The sequence below is a fragment of the Cynocephalus volans genome, chromosome 6 (genome assembly GCF_027409185.1).
Source record: "Cynocephalus volans isolate mCynVol1 chromosome 6, mCynVol1.pri, whole genome shotgun sequence".
Taxonomy (NCBI): Eukaryota; Metazoa; Chordata; class Mammalia; order Dermoptera; family Cynocephalidae; genus Cynocephalus; species Cynocephalus volans.
The window spans coordinates 16,538,683-16,554,385 of record NC_084465.1 but is presented as its reverse complement, the minus strand read 5'-3'; the positions used below and the strand labels follow the sequence as shown (position 1 = coordinate 16,554,385).

The following is a 15,703-nucleotide window of genomic DNA, read 5'->3' as shown; positions in this document are numbered from 1 at the left end:
TTTCATTTTTTAAAAGTCTCTATAAAAATCTTTCAATACCCTGGCCTGGCTTCCAGGCACAGCTTCATTTGATATCAAGTCTGCTCCCCCTTTTCAAATGAGACAGCAACCTATTCTAAAATGAAAGGGAGGAATAAAGTGTATCATCCTGAATTTTGTATAGAAAATTCAAATACTGAGCTTCCTCCCTAATTATGCTGGCTCAGCCCCTGCCACACTGAGGTGGTCCTGCACCAGATCTACCTCTTCAGCAAGACACAGAACACACGCCTGCTGTTCAAACTCAGCTCTTTCCACCCAAGGAGACTCTAAGCCCATCATGGTAATGGGAACACAGCCATGTTTAAAAGTATCTACAGAGACATATTTAAAAAGAAAAAATAACCAATGCTTTTTGAAGAGTAGCAGTATCATGCACAGAAGTTGCTCTTCAAATCAGCACGAATCATTTCCATCTGTGTAATTTCTAATTTTGTAAGACACTGCTTTGCTCACGTTAGACTTAAAAGTACACTGCTTTTAAAACTAATAACTTCAGGATATTTTCCATTTTACTGGGACAACCTTCTACAAGTCCATGAAAATTTCAGTAGGCTTTCCTCTGAATACAGGGATTTTAGCAAAAAGCATCTAATGGTAATGAGCTTTTAGTAGGCTGAAATACAGATAGAGGAGCCTGGAGTTATAACTTGAAATTTTTAAATAAAAATTTATAATTCCCTGATTTTTTAGGTCTAATTTCTTTCAGGTCCTTGGCTATCGCTTGGTTGGGCTAAGTGCATCTGATCTGATTTACATTACTAAATCCCGATGAGGGCGTATTTGTTATTAATTTACCACGAATACATCCAATCATTTTCTTTGCTACTACTGTGACTTACACTACTCAAAGGTCAAGGGAAGCTATGACTAGGTTATATTTTGATTTGTGCAAAGACAAGACAGATTTAGATTCTTAATACCACAGCAACTTTTTCTATAACAACAAAGGATAATAGTTTTCACATGCTCTCCCTTCAGTCCCAATATCCCTAAAATTGCTCTATTCTCTGCCTGGGGAACTCAGCTGCCAAACTACCCAACCTTTTGAAGACCAGGCTTGGGAAAAAAGGAAGAAGGAGAATGAATGGAAACACCACCATTTTTATTTTAGGTTGCATATTCTAGATAAAAGATTAGAAAGAGGATGTAGAATGTAGTGTAGGAATAAGTTGGAAGAAACAATGAGATTATTAGCAAAGATGTTAGTGTGGATCCAGCAAGTACCATTAATTTAAAAATTATAAATATTTGTCATTATGCTAAGACTCCCCATATTTAGGTAGAGAAAAGGATAATGATCTTTCTTTAAAAGTTGTTTATATAACAAAAATACAATTTTCAGGATATATAATTCTGGTGGGAAGTATCTTATTCCAATTCAATTAAACCTGAAAATTATTTTCTTTTCAATAAAAATATAAGAAACTCAGAAATTAAAACCTGTACCTTACATTTAAGTTACATAAATTTCTCACATTCAAAACTGTTATTAAGGAGCTTTGTAGGCTTTTAATTAGATACTGCCACAGCATTTTATGCCCTGGGCAAAAGAGACATGTAAGTACTTGTTGACTGGAAGAGCTTAGGAGGAAGATATAAATTGTATTTTCCTGAGAATCTGCTACACTGTGGAGGAAAAAAAATCCCCAACCACTTGTCTTCATTGCTGGACCCAATGAGAAAGGAAGGCGATGTGTGCACCAGCACTCTCCAGCCTGCTTGTTAGGTGGACCCCTCAGTAAGCACGGAAACAAAAGGCCAGACACCCAGGAGGTCAGGAAGAAGATGCAGCATGCCCTTTTCCTCTACACCAAAACATATCTCCTCCTCACCACTCATCCTCCATTTAAAGAAAATAGCTTCATCTTGATAAAATTTATCTAGGACTGAACATGCACTACACAGAGAGGGCATGCTGCATTTTTATTCCATCCCTTGGAAATTAACCGGTGGTGGCTAGGGGAAAGAGCTCCACAACAAAATCCCAGAACAGGAAAGAGAACGATGCTTGGTGTTTGAAATTGCCCCATCAGATGATCAGCCACATACTGAACTGGTGGTTAGAAGGGCAGAGTTGACTGGCAGACTCTCCATAGCAAATCTCCCAAGCTGTAGCAGCAGTTTCTTTCCATCATGCCTGACCATCAAAAGGTCAGAATTCAGGGTCTCTCCTCTTTCTTCCTGGGAGTGGGCAGACTTGTATGCACGTGGTATTTGTGTTGAAGAAACACTGGCAGCAGAGAATTCTGGTTCCTAAAACATTCTTTCCTCTTTTGTTGGATGGGAAATTCCATTCTGTTCCACAACAGCTTATGCATTGAAAATTTTATATCTTTAAAAAAAGATATGAGGAACAGAATTGTGTTTTGATGTTAACAAACTGTACGAACACAAGACTTAGAAATAAGAGTAGATGTTGCCATGATGGTGTGGCTACTTGAAGGCTGCAAATTCTCCTGTAGAGGGAGGACAAGAGCTAATTTTAAAAAAGTGATCTCAAATAACCTACACACAGAAAACCTTCATTTGAACCTTACTGAAAGGTGACTAGTTATATATTACAAATAAAACATCATCATCACTAATTTAAAAGCAAAAAGGGCTGAAACCTGTGAAAGAACACAACTTATATAGTGTGTAGACTATGTATGGTTCAGCTATATCAAGTATCAAGTCTGTAGATAATTTCTCAGGTAGGTTTTATGTGCTACAGTTCTGGTCAAGCTGAAACTAATTCCAATGAACAAAATTTCTCAGAAACGTATTGTAAAATAGTAATGATGATTTGTAGAACAGTATTCCCCCCTGAATTATCAACTTATCTCACCTATCATATTATTGTAATACCACTATTTGGAAGGGAGAAGCAGTAATTATCCTCATTGCATAAAAGATCAAATTAAGAAGTCAAATGATTTATCCACATCACACATTTGACAGAAGGAAATAAAATCCAAACCTTCCATTTTCTAGTTAATTTCACCTTTCAAACTACCAAGAAATAAAATACAGGAACGTATCACTGAACATAATTATTAGCATAAGAAATTCTTTAAACCACAAAGTCCCTCTGAGGTACCACATTCCTTTAGCTTACTGAATCTGGGGGCTTCGCGTCACTATTTTACATCCACCATTTTGTCCACAGCTTCTTTTTGTAACTAAAGGCCAGTTCCTGCTATTATATACACTAGAGTTCACTTTTGGGTGTTGGTTAATAACTGATATTTATCAGAATTTACGTCAGCCATAACATCATTTTTCAATATCAGCTTCTGATGAGGATCCAAGCAAATAACTTATATGAATACAGGATGTAACTAATCTAGGAAAAACCTACCCAATTTGTGATTGCTATTAGATTCTAATCAGTTGCTAGATAATGTTGATAACATTAGTGACTGTTTGAATGCCTGATGCATGCCAGGTGCCTCACTGAACACTTTATAGATATTTGCATCTGATCACAGGTTATTATAATAACCCTATGAGGCAAATGCTATTACTATGTTTATTTTATAGGTGAGCAAACTGGGGTTTAGAGTGGTCAAGTAACTTGCCTGAGATTGCAAAGCTAGAAAATTGCAGGTGGAATGCCAACCCAGGTGCTGATTCCAAAGCCCAGGGTCTTTACAATTAACAAGCCCCTAAACAATTTTCAATAATTAATAATTTGTTTTCCCACTGTGAATACAACTACTAATTGGACTGCAAATAGTCACACTATCTCTTTCCATCCAAGGATTCCTTTTAGCATGCAATTAACCAAGGTATTGTGAGTCAAAAGATAAAGAAAGGGTAAAAGAATTATGATGGTACTTCAGTAAGTTCATGGAAAGATTTGTATTACATTTAAATTCTATTTTTCCACAGACTTTTTGAAGTATCCTCATATTACCTCATATTTAAAATTAAAAGGATTGGAGAGTTTGGCATCAATTTAAAAAGAAAAAGCTAAATTACTAAGACCTTGCAGAGTAAAACACTGAGAGCATCACCACAGGAGGCTATTTGTTAAAAGAGATTCTGGAAATATATATTGTCACTATCTTTGCTTATAGTCTGAGTACATTATGGTTTTCAGGTTGCTATTTTCAGTATTTTAATACATTTCCTTAAAGTGATTTGCAACATTCTTACAAGCAGTCACTGTATCCAGCAAAATCTAAATCTCATTACAGGAAGCTAATGTAAAAATAAGATTTACATAACACAAATCTTTATTAAAAAGGCTAGAATTCATATATTAAATGAGGAAATACCAGAAAATGATAAAATCTAAGTCAAATCTTATATACTACACCAAAAAATACTTAAAAAATGTCTTCAGATGTTTCTTATTCATTATAACAATTAGACACTCTATTTTGTTGAACAATGTTAATACTCCACAAACTTAAATACTAGCCTTAAAAACAAAACTACCACACACAAAAAACAAAATCTTACCAACAAACTCCAACTCAAATATAAATAAAGCAAACACTAAAGTTCGTCTTACCAAAAGTCTACTATGTAGTTCTTTTCATAATCAGACTTTGGGTCCAGGGAAAAAAAAAAAAGACAAAAAGAATTCATAGTTTATAAAACTCAATAAAATAAAACTTTTTATAAATGTCCCCGAAATCACAAAGAAATTTCAAGGAAAAGATGGGAGTAACAGACAATGGATCTGGTTTTTTTTGGGAAAAAAATCTTTTCTTATTCCTTCTTGCATATATGGAAATCTCTATTATTCCACCTCTCACACCCTATCTTAATTGAAGAGCCAACTCTGCTTGTGTGAAGTTATTTGAAGTGAAACACCTAGACATTCTTTGTGACTTTTTGAAAATCCCGATATATTAGTTTAACTAACTGAAAAATCAAAGGCCAAAATGAAGTATTTTCTTTCCCCTACTTTCTGGTTGACGGTAACCTAAGCTCTATTTTCCATTTGACTTTTTTTAGGAATAGGGTAGAGAACACTTGAAAAAAACTTTAAAAAACAAGACCCTGTGATTTTAGACGCCTTAAGTACCATGGTTTGTTTATTTGAAAATAGGGACTTTATTAACTAGTTTTAAAAAATTACTAATTACCCTTTATTCCAGAATTGGATGTATTTCAATGGCCATTATACAAATAATTTGATAAAATTTCTTAAAGATAAAATATGCTATGAAAAATCTAATAGGTTACTTCTAACACAAAACAATCAGCTTTACAAGAGGAAAGTCAACTGAAACCAGAGTTAAGTCCCATTCTGACTTTTTTTTTTTGGAGGCTGGCCAGTACGGGATCTGAACCCTTGACTTTGGTATTATTACAACGCCTTGCACTAAGCAACTAAGCTAACTGGCCAGCCTCTCCATTCTAACTCTCTTTGTGTGACGAACATTCAGGAAATTTCAAAAGAATGAGAGGGATTCTGGCATAGACACACTGGGCTTCTAAAATTCCTAGAGCAACAGTCAAAGGGGAGATGAAACATTTAGTAAAATAAAAAGTGCTACAGAAATGCTCAATAATTCAGTAATTTTCAATCAAATAAATGATGAAATGTTTTAGTCATGAATACCCATTTCATAATATTAAAAAAAAAGGTGGATCATTTCCCTAAATTGATAGTGACTCACTTAAGATAAAGGCCATTTAAGTGGATATGTTAAATAGCCACTACTTTAGAGAGGAGATGATTTTAACTACTGGTTTAGTATTTAAATGGCTAGTATAACATAATACCTGGAGATAAACAAACCTTAAGCATTTGATTAAATCCTGTGATCTCGAAACTATTAAAATAAGTCCGATGAACCTTATTCCTCATAATTGATTAGTAAAGCTTTTCAAATGTCAAACAAATTTTATAAAAAGGTTATCTCCTACAGAGGAAACTCAACTTTAATAAAAAAAAATATGAAGACTCAGATTTTCAGAAAGAAGTGGTCACAAGAGAATGAATGCCCTTCCTTTTCAATGACCTAGTCAAAAGAGATTAATGCTACATATGGTTGGGAAAAATCATGTTTTTCTTTATTTGAAGAATATATCTAAAACTCAGTATAAAACAAAAGCCAATAACAACAACAAAAACGGAAAGGGATACTGATTCAATTCTAATTCCTATTTCTCTGAATCCATGTTATCTAAGCATCTCACTTGCCATATTTTTAATGTTTTTTCACTAACATTTCCAGAGGGCCCAATTTGGAAGGAAGAGTAGAATTACTAGGCAACCCTTTGGAGGCATGTTTGAGTGTCTATGGGATAGCACAATGAGTTTCTGAGCAGCTCTACAGAGCTTAGCAATGCCCCCCGGCAAAGGAGACTGGCAAGGAAAGGAAAGGAGTAAAATGCAGATGGTGGGGGACTGGGCAGGGCAGCGTTGTGGGTAAAACAGAGTGAACAATGAAAGGAAGATAAAAATGAGGCAGGTATAGTGGGAAATTACAGAAAGAGCTCTATCAGTAAAAAGGGCCTTTGTCCCTTGTGTCTAAAAGTGCCCAAACCTTTTGAGCATGCTACAGACCAAGTCAATTTTGTAAAAATTTTGTTAGCTATATGCTTGCTATTCTATTAGTGAATAAATAAAACCCCATCTAATAATTACTAATAATCATATATTTAGTGCCACCGGAGGAACAGAAATCATGGACTTTGATGTTTTCAATATGTTATTCTTTTATCCCTTATTCTCTCTTTTTAAAATGAGAAATGTTCTTTTTCACTATTTTACCTAAATTAAAAGTTATGAATCAATCTCTAAAATAATGATGGCATTTACTTATCTTAAGCTACCCACATGAGGGGCCAAAGGTATACCATAATTAATACAGTGTGGTTTCTCTGGCTGAAATTTAACTATTCAAATAAAAAAAAAGTTTCAAAATTATATTGTGGTACCTAAAAACTAAAAAATCATTTATTTAAAGTCTTCCCAATTTTCTTCTTTACTGACTTCAAAGGTTGGCATTTATGCGGATGTCTGTCTGCTGGAAAAACCTTGAACTGTCAGCCATATTTAAAAATCATCACAAATCCAAACTGAGTAAATGAAGATGTAGGTAAGAGCCTGGATTTGGTCCCTAGCCTAACTATGAAATAGAGATGGCAGTATCTTTGATAAGACCACAACAATGCTCCTTCTTTCACTTTTGATTCCCTCTGAATCATAGTAAGAATATACTGATGGCCACATTATAGTCATTTTCTACACAAGAAAGTGTACACATTAGAGAGTGCTAACAAACACTTTATGTCACGGAATGCAAAAAGAGAACAGCATTCATTCATAAGTAGAATCTTGCTGGGCAAAGAATATAAGGAGGGGAGAAATTTTATGAGACACAATGAGGAGGTGACTGCTTAAATATGCATCACAAGAGGTAAATATAATCTAAAGTAATAACTTTAAAAAAAAATCCATTACCTGTTTGTTTGGCAACCAGAGTTATCTAAAAGAAAAACGAACAAAACTAAAAGTTCTCACAGAATTCTGTGAAGTTTTTATGGGGGGGGGTGATAAGAGGGAATGCATTTGGAAGGAAATTTGACTTGTACATGTTTAACATATCCTTAATGTATAACGGAACATTATCCAAAAGGAATTCCATTTTTGACATTTTCCCACTAAAAATCCACAGTTAAACCATTTTACTCATGTCAAACATGCCACTCCTCAGCAATATCTTTGGCCACCTGCACCAACAATTATTATTATTTTTCTTTAAAAAGATAACCAGTAACGGGATCTTAACCCTTGACTTGGTGTTGTCAGCACCACGCTCAGCCAGTGAGCTAACTGGCCATCCCTATATGGGATCCGAACCCGTGGCCTTGGTGTTATCAGCACCACACTCTCCTGAGTGAGCCACGGGCTGGCCCTGCACACACAATTTATAAAAAAGAAATTTAGTCTTTTGCTTCAAGGAAATAAAGGAAATCCAAACTTTCCAAATTGTAGTAAAAAGAAATAGCTATAGAAAAAATATTGAGTAAAAATAGGATTATTCAATTTCAGTGACTTCCCAAATTAGATCTGTTCAGTTTGTCTCATCTAACACAGGCTAACCTACTGTCAACTTCCCACCTGCAAACACATGCACAGGAGTGGTCTTCCTTTGAAGGCCCTAATGGATGTGTGATAGCTAATAACAGAAGCTGCATGAGAAAACTGAAAGAGAAAACTGAAGTTTAATAATTAGAACAACCAAGTAAATGAAACAAATTTGGAACAGGAAGTAAAACCTCTGGAAGAGGCACTACCAATTTTTAGCAAAAATTGTGTATTTTAACTCTTGGATGTTGAAAATCCAATGTTAAGCATGAATTTTAGATTGGGAAAAATTATATCTAGTCTTTAAACACACAAATGTTCTCTGGTTCACCTTAAAAAAAGAAGAATATCCTATTCAATTTAATATATAAGCAAACATATACTCATTTATTTTCTTTTTGTTGCTATTCTCTTACACTTTTTCACTCATTTAATTTGTTTCAGTGGACTGGAAACGCACCATATCCCCCTGCCTGGATGGGTGTTTTTGGAGAAGCACAAGCATATAGACTAAAATCCTCTGTTTGGAAACCAGCCCGATTCAAGGAGGGTTCTGATGCACTGCGGTGAATTTTTGGCAATGAGCGGGCCAGCAGCTCGATAGAGGCGAGAATCTACAAAAAAAGAACAAAATAAAACAAAACAAAAAACCCAGAAAGAATGAAAATATGAGTGGTATAAATCTTTAAGAGCCCATAATACTTACAAGAAAGCATCTGAAATCTTGCATTGTTTTAAGTATTATTATAAATGCCTGAAAAAATATTTAAAAGAACTGATATTTTCCTTAAAAAGAAAAGATAACACTATCTGACTATCTATAATCAGAACCACCAAAGCAACTCGTCCTTTAAGAAAACTTAGCAATGGGAAATGTCTTACACACATCTAATTAACAGTAGGGCCTCAGTGACCCGGACTATCAGTAGCACATGAGTGAGAAGTGACAGGTGACAATGAAGAGTGAAAAAAACAGGAACATTCTACAAATGGGCATCAATACACAAAACATAGAAATTAATATATTTTAAGGTACAAAAAACAGGTTATAACTCTTGAAGGCATATGGAATAATAGATGCATGTTCATAATCATGAGACATATGTTTAAAGTGCTTGGCATAATGTCCGGCATATAGCAAGTACTCGATAAAACTCAAGCAGCCATTATTATTACTTTTATTATTGTCATGAGCTACCAAAACTTTTTAAAAGTTCAACTGTAATCTTTATAATGATTAATATAAGAAGGCAAAGAAATAAGCAATGTTATAAAAAATTTTAAATTACAAGTGTAACATGCAATATAAATTCAAATAAAACAGAGACATATAAAGTAAGAAGTATAAGGCTCTTAAAGATGAGTTGCTCTGATGGTTCTGGTTAGCGATAGTCGGACAGTGCTTTCCTTATTTATAGTCCATCTTCTTCCAAAAGGAACTTGAGTTCTGTGACAAATAGGTATATCGGTATAATTAGTTTTAAATTTTATTATTTACTGTTCCAAGTCTGGCAAATGATCTAAAATGTAGAAGTACCACCCTCCAGGGGTAACCACTGTTATAGTCTATACTTTCTTCTGGAACTTTCCTAAGCATAGAAATACACATATGAAAACAAAGCCCACACTTACCATCCTTTAAAGTGATCTCATACTACACATATTGTCTGCACTGTTTTCGTTTTCCCTTAGCAATATCCATGGCATCTATACAGAGCTACTTTAATCTTTGTCTTTAACTTTTTATATTAAACATTCTTGTATATATCTGAACACTTATGGAAGTAGGGTCTGTACCATAGCTTTCTAGTAATATTTTAAATTGTGGATTTTACCAAATCCTTCCAGAAGGCTGAACAGTTTACATTCCCACCAACACTTTTAGAACATTTCAGAAGAATGCTCTCCTCATTCTCAGCATTTCCCCAATACTGCCGATCTGAGAGGCAAAGTCAAGATGTATTTCACTGTTCTGTGACTTTGCATTTTACAAACTACCACTGAAATATTTACACCTTTTCCTAAGTTCACTCACCATTTGTATTTCATTTTGTATTTTAAAGAAATACAAATTTGACCATTTCCTACTAATTATCTTTTTTTAAAGCCAGTCAAATACCGATTATCTCTTACTTATTAATTTGTAGTCCTTTGTATACTACAAATATTTACTCTTTGTTATACATGCCACAATTATTTTTCCTTTATCTTTCAATATTATTTTTACTCTACAGAAGTTTAAAAAATTTTAATGTAGTCATATCTGCTAATCTTTTCCTTTACAACTTCTGGATTTTATTTGTTGTTTAGGAAAGCCTTTCCTATAAGACTACAAAAAAGATTTCATACTTTATAGTTGTGTCTTTTACATATAGATCTTTAGCCATTTAAAATTATGTGGCACATAATTGTATGGTATGAAAAGATATCCTGTAGTGAAAGTTTAAAAAATAATACTGAAGAGGGGTAACCATCAATAGTCTGGAAAATTCATATATGCATTTCATCTTTTGATACCATGCAATGAATGAAATGTTACATTTAGAAGTATGAGCATTTTGCCTCTTTTAGTATCATTTAAAAAGTGGGCCTAAGGATGTAATTTGCCTTATTAATGTAAATCAACCATGCTAAACAAGACATCCTAACACCTGGATGTGAAAAGACAACATGGTACAGAGCAGTGCTGACACTGGTCAACAATACTGGTCTTTAACTTTGATAAGTCTCAAATCAGAGGTTTTCTGAGTTAAAAAACAAAAAGAAACAAAAAAACCAAAACTATTCCTCACAGGAATAGTTACTTAGAATCCCAACATGTAAAACATACCTCTGCCCACTCAACCATTAGCCTCTCCTCTCTAAGGCATCCTTGAAAGAATTGTTAAAACCACCAATTCAATCTTTAGTTCTTCAGAGAAGAACAAAAATTTTTAGGAAAAGAAAAAGAATGAGTGAATCTCATTCCTGTAACAGTGACTTCTGTCTAAGTAACCTAACTAGCACTTGGTATTCAAAGAATATGGGTTCACAAGGAACACCCTAGCAATTATGATAGCAGTGTAACTGTGGGAGTCAGCATTTCCCACACGAAACTACTGATTTAGCAAGGCATATTTATACAGTGCTATCAGGAACATCCTAAGCATCAGAAAACACTGTATTTATATTACAATACCTACTATAGCTAACTTCTCTAAGCTTGTTCAGGTACTTAGTTTCAGTTCTTTGTGAGGTTTAATAAAGATTGTTAACTTAAGGGCTTCAGCCCTACAACATGAAAAGAAAAAGCAATGGAAAGTTATCAAGAATCAGGAAAAGGCAGACTGCACTGAAAATTGCATTTTCTTTTTGCCCTAGGTGGAAATGTCCTTCAAAAAGACTTACTATTAAAGGGAAGTTTGGAATCTGTTTATTTTACCACCAAGAATTAAAACAGTGGTTCACAAAGTGTCATTGGTGGACCATAGGGGGTCCACAAGGTCAAAACTATTTTCATAATAACAAAGTTTTCAGAGGCAACATGTGAGATATTGCAACATAATGAATGCAAAAGCAGAGGATCCAGCTGTCTAGTTTTTGCAGAGATTTGCAAAAAATGTAAAACAATACCACTCTTCTCACTAATTTTCTTGTTTTGGAAAATACAATTGTTTTTTCTAAATAACATTAACATGTTGGCTTTATTATGTTTAGATATGCTAATAAATATTTTTAAAACATCATTTTAATTTCTAATATGGCAATTATTACTTACATAAACAAAAGATCTTTGGGGGTCTTCAGTAATTTTTAATTGTGTAAAAGGGTTCTGAGACCAAACAGTTTAAAAACTGCTAGAACAAATGCAAAGTCTTTCTGAATATTTTGTACTGGGATCCCAAATTTCTAGGTGTACCACTGCTCAACCTTTATAAGATCATCTTCATGTGTTTACTAATCTGGAGTCTGCACATAATCACACAGAATCTGAAACAATGAAATACAAATTGTGTGCACAAAAAAGTGCTCAAAAATATGGCTGTGAATGTTAGTCTGTTCTTTTAGGTAGCATGAAACGTTTTCTTACTTGGGGAAAGAGTGGTCTCTCATCCCTTTTCTTTTTGAGGCACTCTGCCATTAATCTCTTCATGGCTTTTGGACAGTTACTCCGTACCTTACTGAGATCTGGGGATAGGTATCCACGTCCCACCATAAAAATTATCTGGAAAGAAAAAAAGGCAAATCAAAGGCAAACCTTGTAGATAAGTTGAAAACTATATAAACAGTGAAAATTCAACAAGCTCTATATACTTACAATGTATGTACTTTTTTATATGCACATTACACTTCAATAAAAAGAAGAAAAACAATGATAGTATTTGGATTCCTATATATCAAAGACTTTGGGGAACCCACACTTAAAGGACTACAACTCAAATCTTCATGGTCTATGGCAAAGGTCTCCTAATTGTTCCCTGTGCTTCTAGTCTCTCCTTATACAGTCCATCTCCCCACTCACAGGGTAATTGTTCTAAAACACAGATCTGATACTGACTCCTCTTTACTTAAAAAAAAAAAAAAAAAAATTTTATTGAGCACTTCATGTTGTTGGGAATTGTGAAAAGTCCTTTATATGTGTGTAGCAGGAACCAAAAGCACACATTTTTAGCAGTCATTTTGACATCTGCATTTTAAGCCCTTTTGTTGTGGAAACTCCAATGGGGCATTTAGTTACACAAATCTCAGAAACAGAACCTCCACCAGAACAGAGAAGGTGAAGACATCAGGAGCTAAAATCGTCTGTGTAATAAAGTAAAGGGTCTTGTCTTCCCTGGGTACAGAAATTTACTATTTTTCTAATTTCCTAATTTTCTAATTTTGGGCTCTTAATTTGAGGGTGGGCAGAGACAGATGTTAGGAGTCCTGGGTCTCAGGGAAAAGAAGGCCTGAGAGAGGGGGTTTTGATATCAGTGGGAACAGAACTAACAAGAGCAAATTAGAGGTGAAAGTGGCGAAAGCCAGTAAGAGGTCCCCTGTTACAGGGCACAGCTGATGAATTTTAGGAACGGTCTAGTTCGATATGTTATTTATTGTTCGGTGCTGTAATGACTCTCATTTAATAATGAGCCTTTAGTGAAGCTATGACTGCAATGTGTTCTCTATGACAGAGGTTAAAAAGGATGAAGCTTGGGACTGGGAAGAGATATTGAGGGGGCACAGTTTTCTTCCACATTGCACTGTTCTGAAGCCAGGCTATCATAACAACGTCATTTTAATTGGAGGACAGCAGTCTCAGAATTCTAGGAGCAACCAGGAATAATACCTGGAGCGCAGGTGATAAGCAACAACTGGGAGAATGTAAAGCACTTTCAAGGAAGTCTTCAAAGTTGAAGATAAAGGGTCTGGACTACCAATAGTCATACAGGACAGCAGTTCAGATATTTTTACTTGGCTGTCAATGGAAAAGGTAGCCCTGAAAGGCCAAAAATCCCTAAGACACTTGCATTACAGATGTCATAATACTCAAAATAATTCTTTAAAGTAGGTATTAACCCCATTTTACAGATGAGGAATCCAAAGCTCAAACAAATTAAGTAATTTGCTTAAGATAAACCAGCTGAGTAACAAGGAGGAATTTGGAGAGAAGACCATCCCAATACAAATCTGCTTTTATATATTGCTTCTGTTCCTACTCTGCCTGTAATGCCCTCTCAGACGCTCGTTACTAGATGAATCAAGACCTAACTGAAATCTAACCTTGCTCATCATACCTCTACTTTCACACTTAGGCGTGATAACATCTCCCTCTCCCACCACAGCTATGATGATCATTCACTGCCTTGCATGGTTATTAATCGTTTTGTGATATTTATATTATCTAAGTTCCCCAATGAGACTATGGGTACTTGTAGGGCAGGGATTGTGATTCATATATACCGTATGTATTTTCTTTCTTTTTAATCTGTGCCACCTCTGTCTCCCATATTTAACATAACATTCCAGACATAAGAGGTTTTTAATGTTTAAGTTAACAACTCATTAAGGTGAATAACTTTGTGCTAATTGGTTAGCCATGTAATTACTATGCAATTTTTGGTATGTAATAGGAATGAGTTCAAATAATTGAGTGTGTGGTAAAGAATTAACCTTGCCCAAACAGAGGGCTGGCCTTTGCTTTTACCTCTTGGGAGGTAATTGCTAATCCCTCAGAATGTCCTGTCTGATCAGAGTGTCTGTTTATCTTGGGGACCTGGGCATTCCTAGATAGTCTATGCTAACAATGTGGTTTACAGAGGGGGGTTTGGGTCATGTGGTATCAGCTTGACCTCTGGAGAAGCTGAAAACTAAGGTCAGCCACACAGGTGGTCACCATATCTATGTGACTGAGCCCCAATAAAAGCTATATACTTCAAGGCTCAGGTGAGCTTCCCTGGTTGGCAATATTCTATGTGTACTGTCACACACTGCTGCTGAGAGAATTTAACACTGTCCACAACGCCATGGGGAGAGGATAACTGGAAGCTCCACATGTGAAACTCTCCCCATGAGCCTCTTCCCTTGGCCGATTACAATCTATATTCTATCATTGTAATAAACTGTGAGTATAACAGCTTTTTGGTGACTTTTAGTGAGTCTTTTTAATGAATTACCAAATCTGAGGCTTGTTTTGGGGACCACTAAACTCTGCATATGACTATAATAAAACTCCTGCTTTTCCCATTTTATTATTTAAATAAGATTTCTCAGTACTTACCTCTTTAAAAATAAAACAAGAAAAAGGATTGATACTAAGCCCCAGCTCATTCAAGCAAAAAGTCATTTTTATCTACAGATATATAAATTAATTGAAGGGAAAAGAAAAGGCCCATGTAGTTCATTAAAATATACATTTCCAATAAAATTCTACCTTCTTCTTTTATATATCAAAACTCATTTCATCAGTTATGTATTAATAATTGTAACAGTAGCATAATTCAGAATTTAAAAAATTAATAACCAGAGTGTAAAGTCACAAGAAAGTTTTTTTTGAATTCTGAATTTAAATTTATATACATATTTTTTTGTTGCAGAGCTATAACTTGGGTAATCAATAAAAGGCTTTAAAGCATAAAAATATGTTACATTAGGATAAAACTCTGTGGGGGGGGGCTGACTGTTGAAGAAACAGCAAGAAGGGAGAAGGAAAAGTCTTTTTTGGATGCAATTCATCACTAGAAGATTCATGTAGCACACATACTACAAAATCTCAGCACCGCACTCTCCCGAGTGAGCCACGGGCCGGCCCTCACATACTACAAAATCAATACCTCAGCTTGAAATTCTGGGACTGGTTCTTCTTATTCTTAATCCACACTCAGCACTCCTGGCACCTCCATCCCCCTTCATTCACTCCTCGCTATTACTGGAGCACGTGTCTGCTCATTTTCAGTATCACTCCCTGCAGTGCCTCAACAGAACTGTAAACTCCGTTGAGAGCAGAGCCTATATCTTACTTAGCTTTGAATCCCTCTATATTCCACAGTGCTTTGCATATAGTAGGTACTGAAAACATTTTCTATTAAAATAATTTGCCTTGATAAGATATTGGTACTTATTTCCTGTTTCTTCAAACCTTGTGCTTAGAACCCAGTCACCATGCTG

General features: G+C 35.0%; 1 protein-coding gene across 3 annotated transcripts in view; it reads right to left on the bottom strand.

Moving 5' to 3' along the window:
• Positions 1-1,487: 1,487 nt before the first annotated feature.
• BRAF (B-Raf proto-oncogene, serine/threonine kinase) overlaps positions 1,488-15,703 on the bottom strand; it is a 169,673-nt gene continuing 155,457 nt past the window's right edge. For 2 of the 3 annotated variants that reach the window (XM_063099532.1, XM_063099533.1), the window contains 3 exons: positions 12,150-12,284; positions 8,541-8,694; positions 1,488-2,498 (listed from right to left, as the gene is read on the bottom strand). In XM_063099532.1, the coding sequence (XP_062955602.1) occupies positions 2,476-2,498; positions 8,541-8,694; positions 12,150-12,284 (312 nt within the window). In that variant the 3' untranslated portion in view covers positions 1,488-2,475. Of the gene's footprint in view, positions 2,499-8,540; positions 8,695-12,149; positions 12,285-15,703 lie in introns of those variants that run through there. The other variant, XR_010023848.1, reaches the window with a different exon arrangement.